Raw genomic sequence first — 13,459 nt, forward strand, 5'->3', positions numbered from 1 at the left:
AAACCCCCTACAAAAGGTATATAGTAACACCAGTTATTGCATCTATCTGCTTATGAAGGTCTATGATGCGATTTGTTTAACATATGCTTCTCTAAAATAGATTCAAAATCATTCTATGAAGCCTCGATACCCTTTTAAAAGCAACTCTACGCAGCAAAAGCTTGGAAAATTTCATAATCAAAATGAACCCATCTCCAGGTGAGGGACAATTAATTTTACTGCCTTGTTTCAAAAGTCCAAAATAAGAACTACTACTTGTTTTAGAAAACTATTTCCCAACCTGAGCAAATCTTACCCTTCAGATGCTATCGATGATATTCAGACTTAATATTTTGTTCTTAATTTGTACCCTGTGATGTGCGACTATACACCTGTGCATCCAAGCACAGAAATTCAGTCTTTTTCTCTCTTCACTGCTTATTCACCTCTGAACTTTTCTCATGAACCAAAGCCTTCAGAGTCCAGTTTGCTCTTGTCATATTGTTCTGCACTCCAAGTTGTCGTTATTCCAATGGCAATAGGATACCCAGAATAATGTCCCTGATTCAAAAGGCGTATCACTCCCTATGTTGTGACATGCTGGAGCTGGACATTTAGCTTGAAACTTAACATGCTTATTTTTACAGGCCACAAAGGAAACACACATTTAATGTCCTGCCAGTAACTTCCCAGGCCTTTTAATACATCCCTAGATTTCCTCAATTGATTCCATGTATAAATTTCAGCTTCTTTGTATGGATGTTTGTCCCTTCCTGGATTTCATTTTGTTATCCTCACTTTCAATCTAGGTAGGTTTTGATTACTGCCCTGTGTCCTCTGCAGCAATTCTGGAATTGCATGGTCTATGAATATCGTAGCAGACTTCTCCTTCTACAGCATTAGTATAGAAATAAACAAAGCAACTTCTAATACTAGTCAATCTTGGGCATTTAATCCACCTTCCTTCTAGTTTTAACTCCTAAAGATATTATGCATCACATGTGGTGCCACTTTACCCAAGTAGTTTGAAATCACCTTTCAAATAATATTTCATAAGCTCCTGTATCACAACATGCTTCTCAATGCCAGACTGGGATGACCAAGTTTCTTGCATCTGACAATTTTTTAATTCTACTTAATAAGAATTAATATAAGACAACGTATTCTTTATAGATCTGCGCTCATCACTTGTTTGGGCTTCTTGTTCTGTTTCCTGAATACCTACAAATAGCTTGAGATTCAATGGAACCTGTAATGCAATGAAATAAAATATTACTTGCACCACATCTGAATCCTTACACTATGCCATCTTCTCAGGCTGCTTTGCTAAACTGCTTTCACTCTTTTGCAATTACACTTTGATCTTTTATTACAGCCTGGAAACCTGAGATACAGATTTGCATCTCTCAACAGCAAAAAGGCCCCTGATTCAGTGGTTTGTTGAGACCAGACAACGCTGCTTTCTTTTCTCCTTCCCACAGTCTTGTACATCCTAAGTCACGTCCCTGACACCCATGGAATCTGACTGACCACAGCATCCTTCATCTCGCAGTGAAGGTCTACACGAGGCTGCGGCAAATTAGCTGTGGATGTAAGCTTTGTTTATGTGGGTATCAGTTGAATATCATTTAATCGTTAAAATGGGAGTAGAAGAAAACTCCAATAACTGAAGTCTGCATGAGATCTCAGCAAAATTGATGATGTCAGTAGCCTTCTATATCAAGCAGTGAATGGAAATCCATTTGCACTTGTTGTAGGACAAACTGTTTCTCACCGAGGCCCTGACCACTCCTATACCCCAACCAAAAGCAATTATACAAACCTGGCATTCGTGCAAATGCATCAAAAGATACCTGAAGAACAGAGAAACCTAATCGAGGTCCTAATCTCTTTAGCCAAAACCTAGTACAATTCTCCAAAAAGTGAACAACCTTTTCTTCCAGCTGGACTAATCTTTTTGTGTAGCCAGAGAGAGAGGAAGAGGCAGATTCTGGCTCAGCCCGACATTGCCTTGGTCAGGCGCAGAAGATAAGTCCTGTGGGAAGCTTGACTCTGCCTGATGGCCTGTGTCTGCTCCTGGCTGCTGCACCAGAAGCTCCTCTCGTGGCTTGGCTCAGGAGGACAGAAGACGACACATGTCAAACAAAGGCTGTGCCTCCACCTTACTGGCAGCCCTCCACGCAGCTGGAGAGTATTTTTGTCCTCTACGGCTGCTAGTCAGGCAGGAAAGTATATAAACTGCAATCTCTTTTGGGGATGCTTGCGATCACATACTACACTTTTAACATAGTTACTGAATGCAGAAACAAAATAAGGGAATACATTCTTTCTCTGTATTTAAATGACCACATTTTGCATCACCAGAAAGAAAATGTGAAGTTATAGCTTAACTTACGGAATTAAAATATTAACTGATGTTACCAATTTCACATCTTTTTTTTTCCCCACTAAACTTTATATTCTGTCAGTTTGATTCATGAAGCTTTGTACTTTTCACTAATAAAACTAAAGACCTTTTCTATTCTCAGTCAGTAGGGAGTGATATCTAACAGACTGAGCTCTACTTATTTCTACACAGGAAATGAACCACTGTATTTCAAATACCTCATTAACTGTTGTTTCGTAAATTGGTCCTATTTTACTTAAAACTCAGCTTGTTTTTAAAAAGGAACACTGTTTGTCAGTGTCATCAGCTATGATCACAAATTACAGATACTGCATTTGGTGAATATATTAGCACATGGGGTATTTACATCTAGACACATACGATTATGCGAGATCTCCTAAATACAACATATTTACACAAAAGATGGTCACTGATAAGAAAGCACTGTCTGTTGCAGCCTTGTGTACGCAGCAACTTTAAAAATAAGTCCATTTTAATCTACATACCAATATTTGAAAGATTTTTCATCTATTGTCTTTCATAATTCATATCTAGGCAAAATGAGGGCTGGACATACGCCTTTTTCATATAATGTTGAGGTGAAGATGAATGTAGTTACCAATATACTGTATTAGATTTTCTTCAATAGTATCTTTCTAAACGATTCCATCTTTTGATCTATAGCATGAGATCTTATGCAGTTTATACTGCCTTCTCCTTTTCCACTGCTCACAGATGATGCCTAGTGAGAGCTGACCTTGCTTTGAAATCAAAGGATGGAGAAAACTTGAGCTCACTGAAAGTCGAGCGTGATGGTTAACACATTTATCTACCAAAGAAGAACCTCTGGGTGGTGTGTGAAACCTGTGCAAGGGACCCTGTGGTAAGTCTATGCCCCTACTGAAATCCACTTAACAGGCTGTCAATAGACACCGGGACTTTCTTTTGCCAGGAGGCTTATGTCTGAGCCTTCTTTCACAGCAACAGGTAATATCCCAAACTTCCCATCTCCTGCTACAAATCCAAGCCATTTTTCTTGGCAGCAGAGTATTTTCTCTGGGCTCAGAAAAGACCTTCTTAAATGCAAAAAGGTTGAACAAATAAATCCCAGTAATACAAATGCTTATCTTTAGCAAACGACAGGAATGAGAAAAACAGAAACACTGAAAGAAATGCTGTGGCTGTACGCACCAGTGCAGCCTACGCTGCACAAACAAGCAGCCCACTTGTTTTTCCTCCATCACTCTGGACCCAAGTGCTACAAGGTCGATAACTTCGACTCTGTACTTTAGTTTTATTTCAAACCTGATTCTTCTTGGAGAAAGGTAAGGACAGAAGAAAAATGTGCTAAGACATGTATTAAAAATAAATCAGCAAGGGGACTAACTGAAAAGGAGAGAAGCTGTGAGAAAAGGAACATGGCAAAAGGGAAGAGACGAAAACGCTCATGAAAAAAAGAGTCTCAGACAGACACTGTTTCATCCACGTATCTAGCAAGGGCTACCTGTGGAGGTAGCTTAAGGTAAAGGAGGCGCAGATTGCTTCTCCACTCTAAGTAAGACGGCCTTCTCTACAGCTATTGTTAAAACCAAAGAGCAGCAAAAAACCTGAAAACAAAACACAACCCCCTGACAACATCAAGGAACAGAAAGCACTTTTATCTTGTTCCCTCTCATCTGCCGCAGGCAGCAGCGCTTACCTCTGGAGCTGGGGAAGGAGTTGTTCAGCTGCTCCATCACTTCCTCCAAACCTGTGCTTGTGTCCTGGGGAGGGCTGAGCAGCTCATCCTCGCCTGGAAAGCAAATCCACACCGCTGCATGAGAGCCAGTATAAAACCATTTGCTAACAGCTTGCTATTGCGTATGTCCTTCATGAAGGTAAGGCTGCTCACTTAAACACATTTTCTGCTTAGTATACAATCAAAATTTTAAAGGTGAATTTTATTGACTATTAAGTTTCTCTTTTTAAGGATCTAAGCGAAATTAAACAATGAATTTTAAACAATTAACACTGACTTTAATTTGTAAAAAGAGATTTAAGGAATAATCTACTCTGGTAAAAGAAGTGGGGTAAAATGTCTGCTAGAAACATTTAGTTCCATAAATGACACTCGTTGTTTCAGCTTCTCTTATTCTATTAATGGAAGAAGAAATTGCTGTTGTGAGTGCTGCTATTGAGCAGCTTTCTAATAGTGCTGGATTCATGTTAGCACTGCTTTGCCTGGCTGCGTAAATCAGTAGAAACCCAGATTCTCATCTGCATCAGTATTAATATTTCTGACAGTTTAATTGCATCAGATTGGTGCTCCAAGAACATTCAATTGTACTGTAAAAGGGTTTAGCAGCACTTTAATAAAGCGAAATACATTTCTCTCACTGAATAATTTCTATAACCTGATTATAGGGCAGCAGCTTAATGGGAAATTCAATACATTTTATTTTTACTGGGGTTTTTTTGGTCATGGTTTCAGATAACTAAAATCCATATGTTGATTTTACTGTAGACACTAGCCTCCAATACAAATAAAGCATCTGAATAAAGAATACATCTAAAGGATATGCTTTGAGTGAGATTTTCCTTTTTTTACTAGATTTCTTTTATCCCTATTAAAACACAAGAGCAATTTTTGCCTGCTGTAATAACCATGAGAGGTACATCCTTATTTTGAAAATGACTTAATGACCCTTTATTCTAACATGTCTTGCCCTACTTGAGTAATAAACTGCCAGATCTTCTGTTAGCATTTACAGTCTTTAAACACTGAGGTGCTCCATGCTACTGGAAAGCCTACTAAAAGAGATGCTAAAGGAACACTTCAGCACTGCAGATATTTCCTATTACTAGGCTTAGTGTTGGCCTCACCTTTGGGCCAGGAGTTTCGAAAGAGTTATGACTGGCCAAGAGTAATTTTTCCCACCACAGTACAAGAAGTGGACTAAAATGTCTGCAAGAAGCACTTAATTCATGTAAGTGATGGTCTTCGTATCAGCTTCTCTGATTCCATTAATGGTCTAAAAATAGCTGCTGAGACAGCCTGCAGTTTCTTCAGCTTTCGACTGGTGCTGGGTTCACACAAATCAACTCACACCACGAATTACTTTCGCGTCAAGTGTTGCACCAACAGAGGTGCCTTAGCAGAAGTAATGTCCTTCCAGCCTCTGCTGGATGTCAAGGTGAGAACTCAGAGCAAGACCTTGCCGCTTCTACCCAGGCTAAGGACCTTATCAGCATGCCTGCAGAAAGCCACCGGCCCTTAAAGATCGAAAGAAGGCGGCAGTGGTTCGGCTGTCCTGGCCGTGAAGAACTGAAGACAGGTACTGATTTCCAAATGTCTTGTTAAGTGCTGATATAAAGTGAACTATGTTGACCCTCAAGACTGCTGTATCTTTTATTTAAAATGTGTTATTTTTATTTTTTCTCATACGGATAATTTTTCTGAGCATTTCCTTGTAAATGACAAAATAAGACATCAGCCAAGCAACCCAACAAAAGACCTCAATTACCTCTCTTCACCCAAAACAGTCTTCCCCATTTGTGTTTCTACAAAAGGCTTGGAGAGCTGGGTGGGTCTCAAATATTGTGGTGGTACCTGAACGAATTAAAGTTCAGCAACAGCCTCTTGGCTCACACGCCTCAGAGAACCTCCTCTGCTGCTACATTACTGGGGGAGAAAGGCCAAAGATCAGGACTTTCCCATTAGGACTCTATGAGAAGAAAAGCAGAACCTTTCCACTTGCCCAGGTGTATTTCAGGTTATCAAAGAATAAGCTCTTCTATTTGTAAATTAGATCTGAGTGGGTTGCTGATTTTACCAAACAGCTGGACAACACTGCTGGTGGAAAACCTTTTACAGTAATCTCTCCTTAAGAAAGCAGAGAGAGAGAAGTGCCATGGGTCTACATTCCAAGAAAAAAACCCCTAAGGTCTCCTTTCAAAAAGAAAAATATACAAAAGCTACCACTACATTACCTCATTGCCCGAGAGACCTAGAGATCCTCAGTATTTTCTTGAAAATTATGACTCCCTTATTACTGGGCACACGCTTGCTGCATGGGAGCATTATTTACAACACCGCTCTGGCTCCCTTCACAATTCAAGAATATTTTAAGTCGCGCTTCAGAAAACCCACAGACTAGCAAGCAAAGCTTTCTGGTGTGAAAGGAGACTCGACAAACTGAATTAGTTGCAGTTTGTTAGCTCAGTTAGTGATTCTTTTTATAAGCTCTGCTCCATGCTGCCAACAGTGTTGCTTTGCTGAGTCTCAACACGATCATACTGATAACGATTCAGCTCACTGTCCTTCCACATATTGGCTCAATTGAACCAACAAAAAACCCCAAGTAATGTCTAAATATTTGCTTTAAAAAAGTTTTAGCAGCTTATATGATTATATGCATGTTAATTACTTAATTCCAGTCTCACAAGTGAAATGGGAATAATTTTATATGGAGTCAAATGAAAAGAAGTACATTATTGTATTTTGTCCTACTAAAGGATAAAATATGAAACTACAAGATGTTTAATAAGATGGCTGGGAACCATTGTCTTCCTATCTTTTCTCGTGTATTTTAATTAACATATTTTATGTGATGAAATTCATGACACTTCTTCAGAAAGCCGATGCAAATTACTCCACCGATACATTTTGTCTACTCCATGTATGCCATACGTAGCAAAATACTTACTCACTAGTAATACGATTAAAGAAATCTCCAAATGAAATTGCTGTTACCTCCAACTGTACTCTCACCCCCAGGATTTAATTTAAGCATTCCTAAAGGTACAGCTCATTCCACTTTTTTTTTGTTGTAGGGCCTACAGAACCCACCTTGTTCGATATCGGCAGAGGCTGATGTTATTGCCTACGCTCAGGATGGAAGATAAAGCCCCCGAACAAACTGCATCTCCCACAACAATGGCACTTCAGACACAGTAGAATGTCCCCTCCCATTACAATTTCTCACTGTCATCGACTCTTTCACTAACTGCAGTGAAGAGAAAAGCTTTCACTTAAGCGCCTCACTCTCCTGCAAAGCCTCTCTCTAACACACACTAAATAAATTTCTGTGGAGGAAGCTGAATATTATCATCAGACTTCAAATACTCTCTTGTTGAAGTAATTTAAGGACATTTGCTTAAAGATGCTGCAGTGGTTGATTGCTTTTTTACTAGCAGAAAATCCTTACTACTTGGTGATAAATACTTACTAATTATGTAACAGACAGGAAATTAGGAAAATGCTACGGAGCAGTTACTAAAAGCACCAAAATAATAATTCCAGCCTCTAGCTAGAGAATATTATTACTTAACCTTACTCCACAACTCATATGATGTTCATTATCACATCTGATGTGATATTTAGAAAAGACACTAGATGAGCACTGCCTACGAGTGACAGCTCAATCCTACTGATTGAGCCATGACATATTAAAAATAAGATCACATCACTTAACATGGGGATGATTAATCATATATTTAATCTCCTAGCCATAATTAATACTATGTACATTTAAATCAGCCATATCGTGCTTAATAGCTGCAAGTCAGTTTGAATAAAATAGTTACCTTTTTAGTGATACTTGTTTTCAGAAGTCAAGCTCTGGCTGAGCTTTCTGTTTAATGTCAAAATATCCATGCTACTGTCTGCATCATGATCAAAAGCAAAAGCCTGAACCATAATGAAGATGTAAAGTGTAAACAGCCAAATGACATCGAAGACCATTGCAAACGTCTACTTCATTCTCATTTGAACTAAGCAGGAGAGAAGACTATTTTCTGTCTTTAAGGATTTTTTTCCTGGAAGATGGGACTATAACTATTTTTTATGACAATCTGAACTTTGTTATCTTACCCATGGTTTCTGAAGTCTGACTGCCAACTACACGAAGAAGCATTGGCTGACTGCTGTCTGACCTCTGCAAAGAGGTAGAAGGAGATGATAGTGTTGTACCATTCACCTTGGCATCTGCCTGTGGCTGAAAATGGAAGAAAAAAAGACGAGATTGTTATTAGCAGCTCAGTACAGTTGCACAAATCTTTATATCTCTGTATTTTTTATTTATTCCAACAATACATACATTTTTCTGTCTGTTTTTAAGTAAATATATCAATGCAAACAATGCATTTGAATTCTGAATAAAAAAAGGAAGACGACTAAGAACACCAAAACATGCTTTCACCTTCTCACTTGCAGCCTGTAGAAAAATCTAGTATTTTTCTCTGACTAGACCCTACAGATATGATTTCTTGGTATGTTGTTGTTATTGATCACGCTTCACACCCTGTTTGGAAAATTACAGAGACCTAGAAGAAAGGCCTGAGGACTCACCTGCTCCAGCAGCTGCCTCAGCCTGTGCAGCTGTGACTCCAGCTGTTTGTTGTGATCCTCCAGAATCTGCATCCTGGCCTCCAGGCGGCCCTTGTGCTGGCGAAGCAGCTTGGCTTCTGCAATGAGCTCAGCATCCCGGGGGCTTTGTGGAGAAACTGGCATCATCTCTGGTGGGGATGGCAGTGGAGACAGTCCTTTGTGGTCATGCTGTTGCTTCAAACGGTCATACTCTGCTTGCAAGTTTCTGTTCAGAAGTAACAAGGAGGTAAAAAGCTTTATGAAGCTGAATAGGCTGGTGCGGGCTATCCCCTGTGCGGGGCAGTGAGCAGGCACCCTCTCTCGTGTGCTGTGATGTGTTTAACTACCGGGGGGCAGAAGCTCACCTGCAGCACCTGCCTTTCATTCTGCTGAATCCACATGCGTGTAGGCTTGCACCTCGTGGGTTTGCACGGAGCTGATATTATAGGGATCTGTGATACAAGCATTGCCTAAAGGCTCTCTGTATCACCAGAATTCACAATTATTTCCCTCCCAGGGCACACCAGGCAGAAGGCTGGCTGGGCTCCAGACACCCTGCCGAAGCCTGGGTACGGTCTGTCCTGGGCTCAGCCCTCCCTTGGCTTCCTGCGTTTTATCCTTCCTAGCAGAAGTCGGACTGCCTGTTTGCTTCCACGCATGAATACACTTGAGGAGTAATTAGTGCTAAAAGAGGACTTTGAGTGATCAAAGCACTTTACAAACACTAATCAAAGCGGACGCCACCTGGCCGACCTATCTGTTTTACAGATGAGAAAGCTAAGACAGAAAGGCAGCCACACAAAAAGTCAGAGCAAAACACAGAACTCAAGAGTTCATTTGCAACTCTGCTGTCGTCAATCAGGTCACATCACCCTCCTCTCTTCATATTTGCAACTGCATTTCCAGCCTAGCTCTAAAATGACTAACCTAAGATGAAGAAAAGACCAATTAGCCAATCTGTTAAACTGCACAACACGAACTTTTGGGGCTATAATTTCCATCTTCATTTGGACTGCCCTGTTTAGAGTGCTGCGGTCTACTGTAACTTTATGGCACTGCTAAGCTTCTGCTTTTATTCCGTAAAACTCTAGTAAAACACTCCATAGATTAATATGATCTATAGTGGTCCACATGAAAAAAATCTACCAAGCAGGACGAGCACAGAAGGTAAGAAACTGAAATGTTGTTAGGGATAACACTGTCCAAAGGTGCAGAAATAGTAACTTGTAACACAAACTTTGTAGGCAAGGGGGGCCTAATAAACTGCACTGGGATTTTGTTGCTACGATGTTCCTTTACAGCTTCCCAGAGGGGGGAAAAATGGCTCGACGCTCTGGTAGCTGCTTACTGCTCACAAGCAGTGACCCAGATTTTATTTTTTCCAACTCGCTCTTATTTGAGGTTGTGAGAACAGGCACTTTTTGCCAGTTCTGCCTGAAAACCACAATACACGCTGACAGTTTGGTCTGGAGGCTTAATAGCACCTCAGAAACCTCCCAATAAACTTTATTAAGCTCTAAAACACTTCTAAGGGTACGCTATTGTGACCAGAACAAGAACTAAAGCAGTATGCATCATTTGACATGGACAAGAAAGCGATGCCAAGGACAAAGACAGGCTACTGACTGTTCTTCAAACGTACCTGTGCCCCTCAGCAGCTGCATGATGGACACGTCCTACCCTGGGACTGTGGCACCCCCCCAGAACATGACCCCTGAGGGACATCTGACCTACATGATCCCCCCTCTGCAGAAATTTTAAAAGGTTAAAAAAATGAGTGGGCCATTCTTAACTTCAGGTTGTTCCAAAATTCAAGATTCTTTTCTCTAATACCCACACAAAGAGGGAAGACTATGGAGAGGGTTTTTTCAAAGAAAGTTTTGCGTTTTAATGAAATACAGAGTTTCAAGTCCATGAAAATCATCTGGAAAAAAGAAAGGTGGGCTATACTGGGTGTTGCCTTCCACGTGACTTAATGTCTTCTGATACTTCTAGCTGAATGAACTGGTGAATAATTAATAAAAATACAAATGGGAAAAGGAATGAGCATGACAACAGTATCACACACGGTCTTATTGCAGACTAAAGTTTATACAGGACTGATCGTTAAGCTTGTTTCTCACAAAGTCTGTAGATAGTGGCTATCGCTACCCCATGAGGAATTTCCCAGGCAATACTCTACAAACAACAGACTCAAAAGTTTGAAGTGCTGTAAAGCAAAAGATAAAATATCACCCTAAGGGAAACTAAATAAATGCACTTGGTTGTACTTACAATATAATCAGGTACCTTGCTACAAAGAAATCTACAATTACCGCCTCAACTATCAATATAGATACGTCCTTCCAGTAAGTATGGTATTGAAAAACAAGTGAGGACCAGGGAGTAATTCAGATAAAAATGCCTTCATGTCTGATACAAAATAGTTAAAAACTCTTTCTGAAAGCCTACAGTAAAAAAAAAATATAAATTGTAAAGGATATTGCGTATTATCCAAGCTGAGATATGTCTGAATTCGTGAGTTCTGTAATTAAATACAGTAATATTGTTGGAACAAAGGAATGTCATTTTTAAGGATGCATGTGAGTTTGCCCAGAGCACCAGTGTCACTGAGTTTTCCAGCTGCACCTTTTCAGCCCAGCTACACAGTCCTTAGTCCAGAGAATTGAGACATCATAGCAACTGCTTTCAGAGCCGTAAGAGCGATGTGGAGCGCAGATGATCAATAATATCGTAATAATTGGGATCTAAACATACAGGAATGAAGATCTGTATTAACATAGGGGAAAAAAGCTGAAAACTAAAGAAGAAAGAAAGAATTCAAAACCTGCTGTAAGAATATCCTAGAGGAGAGAACAATCGGCTCCTCTTCCTACCTCTCGAGTAGTTTGAAGCTGTGCAGTGAAAAAGGATTGCTGCTGCAAGCCAGGCATCCAAGGCACTGCCCACAGCCCTCAGTGTAAAGCCTCTGTGTCCCAAGGAAGGGTGCGCTCTGACATTTTCAGCATAATATGGAACGTAAGAGAAAGGGGAGATAAAAGCATAATCCTTTCTAAATGAATGCAAAAGAACAAGGATGGGCAGTACTGGGAAAGCTAGCTCCCTCCACCATAGCTCAGGCTGGGTGACTTTTACATCTGGCTGTCACAAACAAACAAAGCTGCTGTAACTTCTGAGCACTGAGAAAATATATCCTACTTCGGTAAGACAAATATTCAAAGAGAACCCCCATATATTCCATTTACTTGCACCTCTTTCAAGCATTCATGAAGAAAAATAACAGAGGAAGCATGCAATGTAACCCTGATTTATGCAACTGTAAAGAGCTGTGTCGTAAAGAGCTCATGAGTTATTAATCACATCTATCACTGGCAGCATTAATTGCCTGGTGACAGAAATCCTAGTGGACCCCATTTGCTGAGTAATCTTCTCAGAGGCAATTGAGAATTTGTGAATTCGTGTTATCTCTCATGTCCCTACAGAAAATCAGGGGTCTGAAGAAACAGACAAAGCAGGTAACCAAATCACCTACCCCTGTCCCTCACTAGAGTGCCAGTGTTTACTCACGATGCTTCACACTCAGAAGATCTAGTTCCCCTTCTTCAAGGCCAAAATAAATACCAAAAGGAGCCACAGCATGTTCAGAAATGCATCACTTTCTCACTGTTGGCAGCTATACAGAAGGAACTTATCTGAGGAGGCCATTCATCAGTCTTCAGATTTGAAGGAACACCGTAGCTGCACAGAAACAGGGTAGCTTTGAGATTCGGGGTATTAGCGCTTCTCCAGTGGCACACAGCCCACTGTGCTCCCATTGCAAGTCCAGAAAGCAAAGGGAAGGCAAATAGCTCTGGCTGGAGATCTCATTTACTAAGTTCTTGTTATAGTACAGCGAGGAGCTGGGAGGAAAACGAGGACGTGAGAGAAGTCTCCCTTTTACAGAAGTATGTCAGTGATCTTGATTCAACTAAAATATTAGGAAAAAATCACTTTCTTTAGTCATTAAAATAGCAGGAAAGTATTTTAATTCTTTGCAAAAAGTTCTGAGCCTCTGTCACTGCAAAACCGTATGCTTTCTATTTAATGCTAGTACCATACATCCTAGTCAGGATAACCCATCCTACAGTATAACCTATTTAATGTGCTGCTTTAGATGGACACCAAAAATCTGTCTTCTCTGTTTCTGAAATATATTCAGTCTTAAGGAAATTTCAAAATGTTTTTGGGACAGTTTTATAATTGGGGTTTTCTCTTATACTGCAATATAGTAATAGTGTCTTCCATAGCAAGGTTACTTTATGTCTGTTGAATACATATGAAATGGTCTTATCACAATATTCCATGTGATGTGAAACTCAGCATGAGTCTGAAGGCCTAATACTCAAATGAAACATTTTCACCAATTGAAAATAGTCTCTAAAATGCTCACATTTTAGCAAATATAAATTATTTAACAGTCAAATTTTAGCCATAAATTATTTAAAGAAGTCATATCTGCAAGCCACAAAGCACCAAAGTCTCAAAATGCTAGCAGATAAATAATGAATATCTAACAAGAGGTCCTTGGAAGTGAAAAAAACCCAGCCAGAAAAGTGTCACAGCTAGGTTAGTTTGTAAGTTGGATAATATATTTCAGAAGAGTTCAAAATAGGCAACAGATCTTTTTAAACTGTCCAAAAGCAAAATCTCAGAATTACAATTTCAAAGAGTCTTTTTCATTTAAGTAACAAGTCAAGATGGAAATATTT

The 13,459-nt window shown here is 39.9% G+C and overlaps 1 protein-coding gene across 27 annotated transcripts in view; it reads right to left on the reverse strand.

Annotated features, from left to right (window-relative positions):
• DMD (dystrophin) overlaps positions 1 to 13,459 on the reverse strand; it is a 1,308,223-nt gene that overhangs the window by 13,015 nt on the left and 1,281,749 nt on the right. For all 27 annotated transcript variants that reach the window (XM_069784897.1, XM_069784898.1, XM_069784912.1 and 24 more), the window contains 3 exons: positions 8,694 to 8,937; positions 8,217 to 8,340; positions 4,065 to 4,157 (listed from right to left, as the gene is read on the reverse strand). In XM_069784897.1, the coding sequence (XP_069640998.1) occupies positions 4,065 to 4,157; positions 8,217 to 8,340; positions 8,694 to 8,937 (461 nt within the window). The remainder of the gene's footprint in view (positions 1 to 4,064; positions 4,158 to 8,216; positions 8,341 to 8,693; positions 8,938 to 13,459) is intronic.

The sequence above is a fragment of the Haliaeetus albicilla genome, chromosome 6, assembly GCF_947461875.1.
Source record: "Haliaeetus albicilla chromosome 6, bHalAlb1.1, whole genome shotgun sequence".
Classification (NCBI taxonomy): Eukaryota; Metazoa; Chordata; class Aves; order Accipitriformes; family Accipitridae; genus Haliaeetus; species Haliaeetus albicilla.